The sequence below is a fragment of the Macaca fascicularis genome, chromosome 4, assembly GCF_037993035.2.
Source record: "Macaca fascicularis isolate 582-1 chromosome 4, T2T-MFA8v1.1".
Classification (NCBI taxonomy): domain Eukaryota; kingdom Metazoa; phylum Chordata; class Mammalia; order Primates; family Cercopithecidae; genus Macaca; species Macaca fascicularis.
The window spans coordinates 66,844,996-66,862,079 of record NC_088378.1 but is presented as its reverse complement, the minus strand read 5'-3'; the positions used below and the strand labels follow the sequence as shown (position 1 = coordinate 66,862,079).

The 17,084-nt window shown below is 45.0% G+C and overlaps 1 protein-coding gene across 1 annotated transcript in view; it reads right to left on the bottom strand.

The window, feature by feature from the left end:
* Nucleotides 1–11,645: 11,645 nt before the first annotated feature.
* The window catches only part of TULP4 (TUB like protein 4), a 289,770-nt gene continuing 284,331 nt past the window's right edge, over nt 11,646–17,084 (bottom strand). The window contains exon 15 of the mRNA XM_045391322.2: nt 11,646–16,852. Coding sequence (XP_045247257.2) covers nt 16,736–16,852 — 117 coding nt within the window. The 3' untranslated portion in view covers nt 11,646–16,735. The remainder of the gene's footprint in view (nt 16,853–17,084) is intronic.

Below are 17,084 nucleotides of genomic sequence, written 5' to 3'. Positions count from 1 at the left end.
TCTGTATTTTTATTTCTTTTCTCCCTTTACATTTTGGAACAGCTTTTGTATGCTAGCCAGGCTCCCCTATCAGGGCTTGCACATCTTGCCATAACTGCTGATCATCTTGCACTGCACACGGTTAGGTTTTAGCCTTAATTCATTAACATGAGCATTTGTGTTTAATCATCTCAGGATTAAAAAAAAAAGAGCTCAGGTTTGGTAATACTCAAAATATAGTGCATCAAGAGGCGCACTAAGAAGAACTTCAGAGAACACACATGCAGATTTGTTTTCTGAAATGAGAGACTGAGTTCAGCATGTGCCATATTTTAAACATTGTATCATTGGCTACAGAGAGCTTATTTTTAGGAGGAATATAGGCCAATCTCCAAGATACATCAAAACACTTAAAAAATCCTCTAGGGAGCTTTCCTTAGCTTCTCAAGCCTAGTTTTTTTCCTCCCTCTTTGAAGTACAGTAGCCCCTCGAGGATAATACACATCTGGCTCCAGCACTGTGAGGTACTAATCTATTTTGTCAGCTCTTTTACTACAAATCGCTAGAAATTTGAGATAAAACACACACACACAGTGACTGTACATGTTATGCACAGCTGAACCACATACTATAATTTTTTTGTACATTTTATTTCCCATAGAATTAATGGTTGTCATTTTTATTGCTTGATTTTTAAATATACTTATTAATATAACCTCAGGTCCCACACCAGTTGTCTAATTTCTCTCTTAAGATGCTCTGGTGCATGAGACATCCTGTCGGTTTTGCCTTTGTGAATGACAGCTGTCCTGGGCCTTCTGACCAGCTGTAGACAAGTTATCTTCATACCCAGTGCATGGGTGCCTGGAGGGATCTCCCCACCATCATCCTGGGCATTCTCTCCCCTCTGTTCTGTTTGAATCCCACATTTTCTATTTACTGGTAGAAAATATCTTCTACAAGATTTTGAGAAAAGATGCATGGGATGCAAATTTTTTGAGGTTGTGGATGTAGGAAAATGACATTCTTTTACACTTTCTTGATAGCTTGGCTAGGAATAAAAAATTTGGTTGGAAATAGATTTTGTTTTTTGTTTTTGTTTTTGTTTTTGAGATGGAGTCTTGCTCTGTTGCCCAGGCTGGAGTGCAATGGTGCAATCTTGGCTCACTGCAGCCTCAAACTCGCAGGCAAGCGATCCTCCCACCTCAGCCTCCTAAGCAGCTAGGACTACAGGTGCACGATACCATGCCAAGCTAATTTTCATATTTTTTGTAGAGATGGGGTTTCACCATGATGCCCAGGCTGGTCTTGAACTCCTGGGCTCAAGTGATCTGTTCACCTTGGCCTCCCAAAGTGCTGGGCTGACAGGTGTGAGCTGCTGTACCTGGCCTATGCCAGGCATTTCTTTCTTTCTCTCTCTCTCTTTTTTTTTTTTTTTTTTTTTTTTAGACGGAGTCTTGCTCTGTCGCCCAGGCTGGAGTGCAGTGGCAGGATCTCCATTCACTGCAACCTCTGCCTCCTGAGTTCAAATAATTCTCCTGCCTCATTCTCCTGAGTAGCTGGGATTATAGGCGTGCGCCACCACTGTCAGCTAATTTTTATATTTTTAGTAGAAATGGGGTTTCATCATGTTGGCCAGGCTGTCAGGGTCTCACTCTGTCACCCATGCTGGAGTGCAGTGGTGTGATCACTTAAGTGAGGTGGCCTCTGTATTTCCTTTGTGATTGGTCCTTGTCTTGTTTGGGTGTCTAGACATGTTATATTGAATGTTATACCACTTTGCTTTTATAGTGAAGGAGAAGTGTTTCCTCTTTTTTAATTTTCTGAAAGTGTATAAGGGTAGAGAAACAAGTTCCTTGAAAGTTGATGGTACTAATCAGTAAAACTATTTGGCTTGAAATTTTCTTTGCAGGAAGATTTTCTACTGATAACTATATTTCCAAGTTTTCAAATTTACAGCATACAATTGTTTATAGTCTTATTTTCTGTTTCTTAAAAAGATCTCTCTCTGAAGTTAGATTCCGTTTCTATTCCTGATATCACACTTTTGTGCTTTCTTTTTTTCTTCCTATATCATGCCAGATATTTGTCAAATTAATCTTTTCCAAGAACTAACTTTGACATCATGGACCCTCTTGAATGTATTTTCGGTTTTTATGCTCATTAAATTTGATCTGGCCAGGTGTGGTGGCTCATGCCCGTAATCCCAGCACTTTGGGAGGCTAAGGTGGGTGGATTGCTTGAGCTCAGGAGTTCAAGACCAGCCTGGGCAACATACAAGACCCTGTCTCTACAGAAAAATACAAAAATTAGCCAGGCATGGTGGTGCATACCTATAGTACCAGCTATTTGGGAGGCTAAGGTGAGAGGATCCCTTGAATCCAGGAGGTTGGTCAAGGCTGCAGTAAGCTGTGATCACACCACTGCACTCCAGCATGGTGACAGAGTGAGACCCTGTCTCAAAAACAAAACAAAACAAAAAACACAGTTTTTTAATCTTAAAAATCAGCCTAGTTGCTGAATGGGGAGTGGCCTGGGGGAGGAGGGAGCAGGAAGCCCGCAGGAGGCTGCTGAAGAGGCAGAAGTGAGGGTGGTGCTGGCCCAGGTCAGGCAGCAGAGGGAGGGAGGGAGCTCTTGCAGAAGTGGCCGGGACTTGGTAGTGGCTAGTGTGGAACAAGAAGGAGAGTGAAGGGTCCGGGATAGCTCCCTGTCATCTGGAACCGCTGTGCACCCTTCCACAGGGTCCCAAGACCACTACACACTGGGTGGAGCGGATGAGTTGGTCTGGCAGAGAGGGACTCAGCAGTCTTGGAGATAGAGAACCAGCTGGGACCATACCCTCTGCGGGGCAGGGCTGTTTCTGCTCTGCGTGGGGCTACCTGTCTCCTCCAGGCATCACAGTGATTGGCATATGTTAGACACTCCATAAATATTTGCTGATTAATGAAAGAACAACCAAAAAAATCTGTGTCCTGAACTCACTAGTTGAGCGCCTTAGCCTGCCTGGACTCAGCAATGCCTGTGTAGCCCTCCAATCGGAGTCTGGGCTTACGCTGCCCCCAACACGCACCACACACAGCCGCGATGTGCTGCAGGCAGCTCACCCTGCCTCGTGACAGCTGATGGTGACATTTCCAGGAATCTTGAGAGTCAATTTTTAAATACAGTCATTATATAAAATTAAATTGCTACTTATGGCACATCTCTCTCCAACTCCTCATTCAGTGACTCTGGTGGGAATATTTATATCATGGAAACCAGCAAAAGCCACAAATCAGAGTTGATTTCATTTCATTGTTTTAGTCTAGGCTCTAGACTTAAGAATGTGATGAAGGCAGTGTTCATAATGCAATTTAAATTTAAAATGCGTCATATCTGCAGCCATCACATTGTAAATAGCACAAAAGAATCGAGGAGATCTGATCTTCAAAAACTATTATCCCATTTAGCAAAGAAATGGCTTGTGTCATTAATGTATGAGTAAAGTTCTAACATATGTTTGTGATGTTTCATTGAAGATACATTTTCGTTGTTTCACTTTTGTCTTGCTCAAAAATGTAAATGAAAATAACCAACATTCATGTTGAAGCTACATTTGTTTACCAATTACAATCATAGGTTGGCTGCAAGACAAATATTTGGCAAAAATCAACAAAAGCATTAGCTATTAAGTCTGGCTATATGGAGTTATAAGAAAGAATATTGTGTATTTTGTTATTGTAATTGTGTACTACACATCCTATATAGCAATACAATTTATAATGCTCATGTAAGGTATATTTATTCATTCCAAGTTTGTCTGTATGTTTCTGGAGAGCTGGTTGTTAGCTATTTACCAGCACACCACTCCACTTGTTTGTCAATTTATAACCTTCAGCTCAAAGCATTGTTCTCCTGAAGAGGGCACCAGAAGGGGATGGAGCCCAAATAACAGAGAGCACTGCACGGGGAATGGGGGAGAGGCTGTTTACCCAGTAGCAAGGACCTGGCAGGCTGGGTAATTTCAATGTGAATACGAAGAAGGCTGAGTGCTGATCAAGGTGCCATTTACATTTTATACTCACTACCTTCTATTGCGAGGCTCACGACTGGTTTTGTTTATTTCCATAAACATACAGCAAAATAATCCTCCAGATCATCTTCGGGAACCTGGACAAAGTCTGAACAAAATGAACCCATCTTCATTCGGAGCATCATCTCCCTCATGGGAAGCTGACTGCAAAGGAGAAAGGAAGTTAAAAGCAAAGGTCCGGGCAGGCGCAGCTGCGCAGATTTCCCTGGAAGGGAGGCTTCTGCCTGAGGTGCTGGCTTCTGCTCCCTGGGGAGCTGGCGCTTGTTCTCTGTGGTTCAGCAGGCTTCAAGGAGCGATTCTGAAAGAGGGGCTGCGGCCTCATGGCTCTGAGATTTGCTCCTGACTCTTTTTCAACACACACTGCCTGGATTAGAGGAAAGTCACTTAAGATTTTCTATCTGAGATTTCCCCATCTCTTAACTGGGACCAAACCTTTGTAGGGGAGGAGACATTTCTTTTCCTCACCCGTCACTAGGGTCATGGCCAGGGACCCCATTAACAAGAGAAAACCATACAAATTTTATTTAATACAGCCATGCACCTCATAAAGATGCTTCAGTCCACAACAGACCGAATATATGATGGTGATCCCATATGATTATAATACTGTGTTTTAGTTGTCTCTTTTCTATGTTTAGATACAAAAATACTTGCCGTTGCGTTTCAATTGCCTGCAGTGTTCAACACAGTGAATGCTGTGCGGGTTTGCAGTCCGGAAAAAATCAGTGGCCCCACAGAGCCCAGGTGTGCCACCGGTCGTGCCTCTAGGTCTGTGTAAGTGCACTCTGTGAGGTTCCCACAGTGACAAAATGGCCTAGCGACACATTTCTCAGGACACTTCGCATCATTAAGTGATGCAAGTTTTACATGACACAGGAACCTTCAGAAATGAGAACCCAAAGACACGGACACCTGTTTTTTCATTTGTTTGTCTGTTTTGAGATGGAGTCTCACTCTGTTGCCCAGGCTGGAGTGCAGTGGGGCAATCTCGGCTCACTGCAACCTCTGCCTCCCGGGTTCCAGCGATTCTCCTGCCTCAGCCTCCCGAGTAACTGGGATTACAGCTAATTTTTGTATTTTTAGTAGAGATGGGGTTTCACCGTGTTGGCCAGGCTGGTCTCAAACTCCTGACCTCAAGTGATCCACCCACCTCGGCCTCCCAAACTGCTGGGATTACAGGCGTGAGCCACTGTGTCCAGCTGACACCTGTGTATTTTTACACTGCTAAGTCTGATGAAGAAGTGGACAGGTGTGAAGGACAGCTGGACAAAGGAGTGTGATCCCCTGGGAATAAGCTGGGGGACTCCGCAGTGCCCATTTGTGCAGGTTCTTCTCTGTGCCCCTGTCTTCAGAGATGAGACGTTCCTCTCCTCTGGGGGCAGGGAGGGCACCTGTGGAACGAGGGTCATGGACCTGCTGCAGGGACCAGGGGGTGTGGGGAAGGTGAGAGCGACCTTCCTGCTTCTGCTGTTTTCTCAAATGTCAAGGTGCCACATTCTGGGGTGATGTGTCCTGAACCCCGTCACCTTCCCCGAGAAGGGCTTGTGGGGTCTTCCTGCTATCAGAACAAGCTGTACTGTGGCTTGCGAACCTGGTGTTACGTGGGGTTGGCTCTGGGTGTCATCTTTACCTTTGCCTTATTTTTGGAGACTACAGGTATCCAGATGGAAAGAACCGAAAGTCATCCGTTCTTGCCATTTAGATGGGAGAAAACCTTGGCTAATAAGATGATGTTCAGCTGTGTCGCTACAGGTACTGAGGATTTTTTAAAAAGCACCAGGCTCTAATCCATCTTGAATTAATTTTCGTATAAGGAGTAAGGAAAGGATCCAGTAAATCATGCTGCTATAAAGACAAATGCACACGTATGTTTATTGCAGCACTATTCACAATAGCAAAGACTTGGAATCAACCCAAATGTCCATCAGTGACAGACTGGATTAAGAAAATGTGGCACATATACACCATGAAATACTATGCAGCCATAAAAAAGGATGAGTTCGTGTCCTTTGTAGGGACATGGATGCAGCTGGAAACCAACATTGTCAGCAAACTATGGCAAGAACAGAAAACCAAACACCGCATGTTCTCACTCATAGGTGGGAACTGAACAATGAGATCATTTGGACTCGGGAAGGGGAGCATCACACACCGGGGCCTATCACGGGGAGGGGGGAGGGGGGAGGGATTGTATTGGGAGTTATACCTGATGTAAATGACGAGTTGATGGGTGCTGACGAGTTGAAGGGTGCAGCACACCAATATGGCACAAGTATACATATGTAACAAACCTGCACGTTATGCACATGTACCCTAGAACTTAAAGTATAATAATAAAAAAATTTTAATAAAGTTAAAAAAAAAAAAAAAAGTACCAGGCTCGGGCCGGGCGCTGTGGCTCATGCTTGTAATCCCAGCACTTTGGGAGGCCGAGGCGGGCGGACCGTGAGGTCAGGAGTTCGAGATCAGCCTGACCAACATGGTGAAATCCCGTCTCTACTAAAAATACAAAAATTAGCCGGGCGTGGTGACTCATGCCTGTAACCCCAACTACTCGGAAGGCTGAGGCAGGAGAATCGCTTGAACCCAGGAGGCGGAGGTTGCAATGAGCCGAGATCGGGCCATTGCACTCCAGCCTGGCGACAGAGCGAGACTCCGTCTCCATACAAAACTCCCTCGGAGTGCTCGCGGCCGGGATCGCGCCTAGAGCGGGTGGGCGCAGGGCGGGTGCACGTACAGGACGGGTGCGCGCGCAGGCCGAGGACCCTGCACTCAGGGTCTGCGCTCTGGTCGAGGGCTCGTTCCCTGGGGAGTTTCCTTTCCTGTTCCCTACCCTGAGCGGCTGCCGCTCGCGCCTTTGGTCTGACCCAGGCCGGCCATGGCTTCAGCTTGGAGGAGCTACAGAAAGATCCAGAAGAGGTAAAGTTGTTGTTGGAAAAGGCAAGTAGGAAAACAGTACGTGATGCCCTTCCAGCTGAAAAATCCAAGACTGAGACAGAAATGAACAGGATGCGGCAGAAATCACAGAGGAAAGCAGAACTCCTTGACAGCAAAAAGCCAGCTGTGGTGTTGGCTTCCATTACAGGGGACCTACAGTGACACTCGGTGACTATGCACGGGGTCAGCCAGGTGAGGAGGCCAAGTTCTCGCTGAGAACGTGTAGATGCGCTCGCCAGAGAGGTCGTGTGATCTCTTGGTATAGGATCTAACTGGGCAGGGTTATCCATGAGGGTGAACAATCCATTGACACCTACTTCTGTGGAAGGCAAGTCGGATACAGTTCTTACCTTCTGTAGAAGGAAAGCAGAAAACACGGGTGGGATCACCTGACTCAGGTTGAAAAAGGGTACAAATAAACAGAAAAGGCCCCCTACGACACTGGAACAGACCATAGGGAGGGGCTGACGAACGTTCTAGAGGAAGTGGATGAGGATGAAGATAAGACTGTGCAGAGAACCATTCACAAAGCCTGGCTGGAATCAGGAGCCAAACGAGCCTAGGGGACAGGTTCTGAGACTTTAAAGTCCTTTTGGGAACTGTGATGTGGAAGTGCTGGTGTTCCCAGTAGGGGAATACTGGTGAGCTACACATAGGCACTTACAGGTAACTTCTTACAGGGGCCTCTTCTTTTTTTTTTTTTTTTTTTTTTTTCTGGGACGGGGTCTCGCTCTGTCGCCCAGGCTGGAGTGCAGTGGCCGGATCTCAGCTAACTGCAAGCTCCGCCTCCCGGGTTCCCGCCATTCTCCTGCCTCAGCCTCCCGAGTAGCTGGGACTACAGGCGCCCGCCACCTCGCCCGGCTAGTTTTTTGTATTTTTTAGTAGAGACGGGGTTTCACCGTGTTAGCCAGGATGGTCTCGTTCTCCTGACCTTGTGATCCGCCCGTCTCGGCCTCCCAAAGTGCTGGGATTACAGGCTTGAGCCACCGCGCCAGGCCACAGGGGCCTCTTCTAAGCAAAGGCAATGCATTCTCCATTTCCTACTGGAAGATTTATTTAAAGAAAATATGCCTATTAAACAAAACAAGCAAACAAGAAGTCCCATGGCACAGATGCTTTCACACCTGGTGGTTGGTTATGTTTTCAACATCTTGTACCAGTCCTTTATCCACATAGATAATTCACTTTTTTTCAAGTATACTCTCAAGAGGTCCACATCATGAAAAACAGGTTAAGAAATGAGATAGGCCAAGTTAGCAGAGCCAGGGACACGGCCACCAGCTCGCTGTGGCCCAGTCGGGGTGCCTGTGCTGCTGCCACAGTGAGTGTGGAGGACCAGGTCAGGAATGGGACAGAGGGGCTGGGCTTTTGCTGCTTCTGGCTGCCTAGCAGGCAGACTCTAACCAGCGGGTTACACGGAGGCACTAAGTGGGTCTGGGCAGTGTGGTGTTCTCAAGAGGCTGGTTTGGTCTAGTCTAACCCATCCGCTCTTCCCAGGAGCTGTTGGTGGAGAAACGTGGCCTGTGTCTCCCACAAAGACTCTTGGGCTCATTCTCTTGCTATCCTCCCACGAACTCGGCTTGGCTTACACCAGCACCTGCTGGCAAGTGTGTGTGTTAGAAAAAGAGAATGTTTACAAGCTCATCCTGTGGGAGGGAACCCTGGATGCAACGGTGAGACCCGCTGGAGTGCAGCGCACAGGAACAGATGGGCTGGGGGCGCGAGGCTGACTCCATGTGGCCTAAGATGGGCAGGGATCCTGAGGGTTCCATGAGCTGGATGCTCTGTGGCTTTTAGAAACTTCCCTTCCCAAGCTGCCTGAATCTGTAAGGTCATCAAAGGAACCACTTAGCGAAGAAGAGACTTTTCTTCCACCAGTGCAGGAAATGGGACCTAGGCTGGAACTGGTTGTTCCAAAGGGTGGAGGAAGGCAGTCTCTTTCTATTAGAGGAATGTTTTCTCTGAAGTTCTGTAACAAAGGAAACTGATGAGAAAACACAATCCTGGGATGGAAGAGCCTCCTGCAGTCAGAAGCAGGTGCTTGAGAAAGGCAGGAAGTGGGACTCAAGAGGACCCCATGGACTCAGGCACAGAAAGAAGTTCATCACCGGAGGGTGTGTCTCCTTCTCATAGGGGTTGGGGGGGGGAGCGCATGAGTGTGTCACGCACGTACTGTGGTGTCTGGTCTGCCTGCCTTTTTACTGGGGAGAGAAAGAAAATATAACACTGGTCAAGCCCGTTTCAGTGACCCCAGACATTGAAATAAAAGAAAATGCCCCTGCTACTGGGTGAAAGTGCAAGATTCTGATCAGTGGTTCCTAGAAGATCCTCAAGGTGACACAGGAGACACCGAGTTGATTCATGTGAAAGGAGGAACCACAGACCATTCACATGAGCTGGAGGATGAAACAACAGGAGACATGGAGACCCTTGGTTCCCAGGACAGCACGGGAATGGTGTCAGGGCTGGGCACTTCTCTACTTTTGGAGGAGTGGAAAAAGGAAACACTAGGTTCTATCCATACCCTCAGGGTTGAAGACGATGGGAAATGACTGGCACAACTGGGAGAAGGCAATGTGACTGGTTGCCTCTATCATCCAAGCTCCCCGCTCTTTCCCGGGACAAGAGCTATCCCATAGCTGTGCCTGCAGTGAGGATGCTGCACCATCACCGGGTGTAGGGGAGAGCCTGGGAGCCAGCCAGAGCTAAGTGGCAAATGGGATGCTGGGATTCCCAACAGTGACCTGGAAGAACACATGGGCAGGTCAGAGGACAAAGAACAAGATGCTTTGCAAGGTGTCTGCATGCTGCCTGAGCGGTGGTTGAAGCTTAAGAAATTCCTATGACTGCCGGGCGTGGTGGCGGGTGCGGTGGCTCACACCTGTAATCCCAGCACTTTGGGAGGCTAAGATGGGTGAATCACCTGAAATCAGGTGTTAGAGACCAGCCTGGCCAACATGGCGAAACCCCATCTCTACTAAAAATACAAAAATTAGCTGGGCATGGTGGTGCGTGCCTGTAATCCCTGCTACTCGGGAGGCTAAGGCAGGAGAATTGCTTGAATCTGGGAGGTAGAGGCTGCAGTGAGCTGAGATCATGCCACTGCACTCCAGCCTAGGCGACAAGAGCAAAACTCCATCTCACACACACACACACACACACACACACACACAAAATTCCTATGACTTATGGTGAGGTGCCGCCTTGAAGCGATCGCTCAGACAGGAACTCTGAAATGGGTTCAAGAAATGAGCTGGCACTTCAAATGAATGGCTTTCTTGTTCTTCAGCGCGTAAAACAGCTGTTTCTAGGAAGTGTAGGGAAACAAATCCACACAGACTGGCTCCTCTGTGAAGCCTGGGTGAGTAATAAAACTGGTCAGCCGAAGGTTCACTCTACAGATTTCAGTAACAAGGACTCAAATCTCATTCTGTAAAGCGGATGAGCTCACCTGATGAGGGGCAGGGGTGGCCCATCTATAATACTTGTTTTTTTTTTTTTTTTTTTTTTGAGATGGAGTCTCACGCTGTTGCCCAGGCTGGAGTGCAGTGGCGCGATCTCGGCTCACTGCAAGCTCCGCTTCCTGGGTTCACGCCATTCTCCTGCCTCAGCCTCCTGAGTAGCTGGGACTACAGGCGCCCGCCACCGCGCCCGGCTAATTTTTTTGGTATTTTTAGTAGAGACGGGGTTTCACTGTGGTCTCGATCTCCTGACCTTGTGATCCGCCCGCCTCGGCCTCCCAAAGTGCTGGGATTACAGGTTTGAGCCACCGCGCCCGGCCAATACTTGTTTTCATGGGAGATGAGTAAGTGTAAGTAGCTCAGAGCTCATTACAGGCAAATCTTTACCACACACCAGAGTGAGGAGCTGGGAATAAACCAGGTCTATTCATTAATGTGACCCAGAAATCTTGGATTCTGTTTCAGGATTGGTTTTTTGTCTATGGAATCCAGAAATCATTTCAACCTCTCACTGCTTCCATTTTCTTCTGAAAGAGTGGCAAAAAGTATCCACTTCATAATGGAGTTGAGATTTGGCTGCGGTTAGCATCTTTCATCCTTGGAAAACTGCAACGCAATCTCCACGAGACAGTTATTTCTCTTCTACAGTGAATGTTGGGAGCTAGGTTAGAGCAAAACTGATTCCTTATTCTTTGAAAAACACCAAAAAGGTAATTCTGTAAATGTACACATGTATTATCACAAATATACCTCCCATGCCCCACCTTCCCACCTCCCATAGTCATAGGGAACTTCAGGGCAGAGGAAGGAGGCTCACTAAGCACTCATGAGGAACAACAACAGTTAACAGTCATATGAGCACTTAAGAGTCGAATTGCTTAAAACCTAGGTTTAAGTTTCCTACAAATTAACAAAGATGTTAATATATTTGGCAACTGACCTTTAGGTGCTATGTAGATGCACTTTTAATCGAGTCCTCTTTTAAAAAGCCATGAAAAAGCAAATGTAAACCAGATCATCAAGAAGCCAGCACAATCTCCGACTTCCCCAAATGGGCAACATGATGACCACGGTCTCAGGGGCTCGAGTAGCTGCTGGCAGTTACCAAGAGACCCAGGAAGCAACTGAGGGTGGGGAGGTCATGCCAATGGAGCGAGGTGATTGCTCCTCACGAGGCTCAAGAATTCTGCACACAATTTTTTTGATCTGCAAAATTTTATTAAGCAATAGCTGGACAACTCTTACAACTTCAAATCATCAAGAAAAAAATAAGGAGATTAATCCATCTCAATAATAAAGACAGAAAATAACTTGGACAAACCACATCGTTTTGAATGCAAACCATTAATGCCTTCTAGAATATCTCCTGCACAATCTAATACACAAAATACATAAGAAGAGAGGCAAATAAGGATGAGCTCATTAAAACGCATTTGGGAATCACAACAGATCTTGCTTGTAAAGTAAAACAAAGCAGGATGCTGAATTTAAAAACAAACAAACCAACACTGGAGGAACTGAGGTGCACAAGCAGTGCACGCCACTGCCGAGGTCTGGACATGAACATGCTGGTGGTCTAGTTTGGTCTGGGACCTATGCACCTGCATCGCGCACTTATGGTTAAAAAAAAAAAAAAAAAAAAAGGGAAACAAGAAAATGCCAGTAGTAATAAACTCAGAAATTACGTCCAAATTTACAGTACCAAAATAATGCATTTATAAACAAATGCAAAAACAATACCCCTTTGGTAAATAATACAGTGCCTTTTTCAGTCAAATGCATAACCCATGCTTTTCTACAACACGAAAAAATGTTTATCTACAATAAACAACAAGATCTTAGAACCCTACCCCTCCCCTTAAAAAGAACTGTAAACAGAAAATATAGGTACAAGTTACACAAAAATTGCACAAAGCCAAAGAAAATGGAAACAAAGTAAGCCACAACCCATCAGAGTTTTATCAGCCAGAGGTAAGGAATCACACAAATGCTGAAGAGTTCTGAGTTGTGCTGTTACAGAAATCCCAGGAACTCAAACGACATTTTGGACACATTTTTGTCTCCACTAACTTTGCTTACAACCATTGACTTGGCCAAATGATACAGGCCCACAGCGACACCATGGACTCCTTCTCCACAGTTACTGGGCCAAACTTTCCTTTTCAAGAAGTCTGTTGAATTTGAAGACTGTGTAACATGGCAGAGCACACTCAGGAATTTGAGGTGACCTAGGTATATATTCCTGTGGTTTTGGGGACGAGTAGTGACTTATTTCAGGGCTGTTCTCATGGACACCCAGCTGAGCAGGGCACACACGTGGAGACTCCTCTTACCTAGAATCAGTACTTTTGTGTATTCTATGAGAACACAATTCCAAATGCATTTAGAGGTGTATTTTCTAAAGATATTACTTTAAATGCACTGGTTTATATTCAGTACATAGCTCATTAACACAGGAAAAGAAATATTTCTCTCCACAAAGGCAATGTTGTGAAATACACTTCCCATGAAAAGTGGAATGATGAGGCTGTTTAGTGTTGTGCTCTTAGGCTGTGAGAGCTGTAAGGGAGTTTAGAGGGTTGTCCAAGCTGACCCTTTCATTTCACAGATGGACAAATGGAGGTCTAGCCAGCCCCAGGGACTTGCCCAAGATCACCCTCCAACCTTGTGGCAGAGCAGGCTTGACCCTGGGGTTTCCTGACTTTTTGCTACGAGTACAGGATGAACATAACACATTCTTCCATGTCCTTGTGGGACACTTGACAAGGGAGCAATGACTATGGATAAAAAATATTAGCCTGCAAAATTCTTTGATTTATGCTGCCATTAGAGCTTTGAGATTTTCCGGCTTCTTTGGCCCTAGTTTTTCTCGGGATATACATTCAATGGGTATATTGTACACAAATCTGTGCCTTTGGTTTGATGAGGTTAGAGCTAAAACAAATTTAGAATTGTATTTGTTAATATATCATACTTCCCTCAAGAAGTCATAGATTCTTTATACAGTTAACCTTTTACTGGACTGCTTTTAAATTTAGGGATTCAATGAGGTATCTTGATATTCATAAACTATTAATAAACATAAAATTTTTAGAAATCTCCTGCATAAAGTATAAATTTTCGTCGTATTTAGTCAACAGAGCCTGACTGAATGAAACCGTAGTTGAAAATAAGACCACCACCATTAAGTGAAAAGTCACCCTACTAGGAGCGTACAGCCCGCAGCTTACGCCTGCCTTGGCGCAGGAGGGCAGCCTCTCTTTTCAGGCCTCTGGGAGAGAGGAGTTGAGCAGTGGCTGCTGGGGTCACTCCGGTACAAACTCATGCGTGCCACACATCTGAGACAGAAGCCTGTGCCTCCATTGGGGAAAAATGCCTTTTGGGGAGTGAGCTAGGAATTTAGAAGCTTAGTTAATTATTTGCTTAAAAAATCCATTTTTTTCTTCTCACATATATTTGTAACTTTCATTTCAAGGATTTTCCCCTATATTTGCTCTTATTAAACAGGTTCCAAACAGGCTTTTTCAGGGTCTTTATATCTCAAAAGCAATTAGAACACAGAAAGTGAAGCTTATTACCTAGTAATTCTTTCCTTGGCTACTCTCATTCTAATAGGCCTCCCCTTTTTATTTCAGATCACCTTTTATTTTCAGATAAAAATAAAATTTTCAAAAGAAGAGAGAATAGTATTTGAGTGTTATCTCAAAAAAAGTCTCCTTTGTATAGAATCAATAACACAAAATTTAAAAAAAGATTTTTAAATGATTAAAATGAATTTTTTCTCAATTAGAAAGTTAAATTGCCCAGCAAAAAACCTTCTATCGGCCAGGCGTGGAGACTCACGCCTGTAATCCCAGCACTTTGGGAGGCCGAGACGGGCAGATCACCTGAGGTCAGGAGTTCAAGACCAGCCTGGCCAACATGGCGAAACCCCATTTCTATTAAAAATACAAAAAAATTAACCAAGGGTGGTGGTGGGTGCCTGTAATCCCAGCTGCTTGGGAGGCTGAGGCAAAATAATCACTTGAACCCTGGAGTCAGAGGCTGCAGTGAGCCGAGATTGTGCCACTATATTCCAGTTGGGTGACAAGAGTGGGACTCCGTCTCAAAAAAAAAAAAAAAAAAAAAAAACCTTCTGTCATATCCTATTTCTTGCAGCAAAATATACTGCAACCAAGTAAGTCATTACAAAGATACTGTTTTTCTAAATAAATAAAATGGGCATAACTCACCAAAACATAACACAAAATAATTCCTAAGAACACTATGAAAAGCAAGATAAATAATTATCTCTTAGACAATAAAACAGGGGAATTGCATTTAAATTATCTGACAGGCTATAACCATTATTGCACAACTAATAAGCACTGAAACACCATATCAAGCTACAGAAACTCATATAAAAGAATTAATTCTGATAACATTGCTAAATTCTTTCTGGAAGAATGCACCCACTAAAAATATCAGGCCCAATACTTTAAATATAAATGAGAAACCCTGGTATTACATGGGAGATGTCCTTTGCCATATCAGAAAACCTCGTCAGTATTTCTTTGGGGTTTGGAGAGAATCAGGAGTGATGTCATGTCATCTTGTTCTGGGAAAAAAATGGGTCGGTTTCTTTTGTAACTTTTAACTAAAACAGGGGATTAAAAAAACTTTTAAATTTGAAAATACTTTTCTGTAGCATCTTCTACTTGTCTGCTTCCAAATAAAATCCAAATTTGGAACCCAACGCCAGCAGATAGTTCCTGTGCAGGCTCCTGCACAGCAGGCCCAGGAGAGGGGCCTGATCCTAAACAACATCACAGGTAAGAATAACTGAAAAAACAAAAACAAAAACAAACAACAACAAAAATCACTGGGTTTTGTCCTCAGGGCTTGAACACTGCCCACAGGTTCTCATGAGGAGGAGGAAGTGGGAAGAGATATTCTAGGTAGTTTTTTTTTTTTAATACAATTAACAAAGTGTGATCAACCAACTACCTAGGTATAATTTTAACAACGTTTTCTCAGTGGTTTAGCTCCTTAGTAAACAGTCTGTACAGTTAATAAACAACTTTTTTTCTTAAAGAAGATCATGAAAATTTTGTCAAAGATTTGACCATAGTCATGTATTTTAATACCCTGGTGAACACTTAACATTTTTTTGGTAACATTTATAATTTCATAGAAAGCATTTGTAGTCAACTGAATTTTAATGTAGCCAAGAGGAGAAAAGGAGTGGTTTTAAATCAAGCCTCATCCACACTTTTAGAATGGGAAGGCGTAGAACAGGATATCTCACGGGAAAGATCACGTTTACAGTAATGTGTTCCAGATTAAAAAGTAAAAGGGCAGAGAGAGTAGAGGCTGTTTCTCAGCATGCGGGGATCTAGTGACTGCTACCACATTATTTGAGAAAACTGCTACCACTACCACAGGCCAGGATCTTTCCATTGTCTCTCACCTTCTCCCAGAACCAGGCATACTGAATGATCATCACTGATCCTACGGAACTTTGACATACGATGAAACTAGTGGAGGCTTTCAATGTAAACATCGTCAGCACAGGAGTGTAGCCCTCGTACTGCTGCTACAAGTCACACGCTGAGTCACACCGCTGTCTGCAGAGTGATGTGAACCCGTGTATATGTGCAGTTTCTTCTTCTCCCTTCGTCCCTTCCCCAACATCCTCAATGAGCAAATCACATTTCTACCTGGTGAGAACACCCCGAAAAGATCCTACTTTGTTGGTCCAACACAGTGTGTCTGCCCAAATGCCCGATTTTAATTAAGTCACCTTTTGGGGAGTAACATAATTGGTGTAAATCAAATGCTGTCCCCACCCCGTTCCCCAAGAACCTGTATCTTCAGAATTTTGTAAAAGCTTTTTGCTTTTACACTAGTGGTGATGTTGGAGGAGAATGCATGAGAATGCATCCTCCCTATGTGTGAAAGAATAGCAGGCTCTAAGGCAGTCTGTCTTCATTCTGAAGGGCCCAGTAGAGCATTACCACAGCCAAGCTACGTTTCCGGAAAGAACAGCAGGTGCCTAGCACTCTTTGCTTCCAAATGCCACTGAAATGAAAGAAGAAAAGAAGAACAGACAATAAAAGGTAATAAAGCCCAACCAAATAAATGATGACCACAGGTCAGCGCCCTCTCCTGGGCCTGCTGGGCTTTTCCAGTTTCGCTGTTGGCTTCTGGTCCTCCCAGGTATGCGGCCCCTTCAGGGCTCCTCTGGCATCTCCGAAGACCTCTTCCAAAGGCTCTCTGCATCTCTCTCCTCCCCACACCAGTCTCTTCATTTGAGGCGCTGAGTCACGTTGGCCAGGGCAACTGCAAAGGCCTGCACGGCTGAGAATGGGTACTGGAAGTCTAGAATATACGCATTGCCATCAATCCGCCCAAATTGCATCACCTGGAGGAGGGCAGGGGAAGCAAAGACATTACAGAACAAGGCAAAAAGGCCGGGAGTGACAGCTTATGCCTGTAATCCCAGCATTTTGGGAGGCTGAGGCGAGCGGATCATGAGGTCAGGAGATTGAGACTATCCTGGCTAACACAGTGAAACCCCGTCTCTATTAAAAATACAAAAAATTAGCTGGGCGTGGTGGCCGGCGCCTGTACTCCCAGCTACTCGGGAGGTTGAG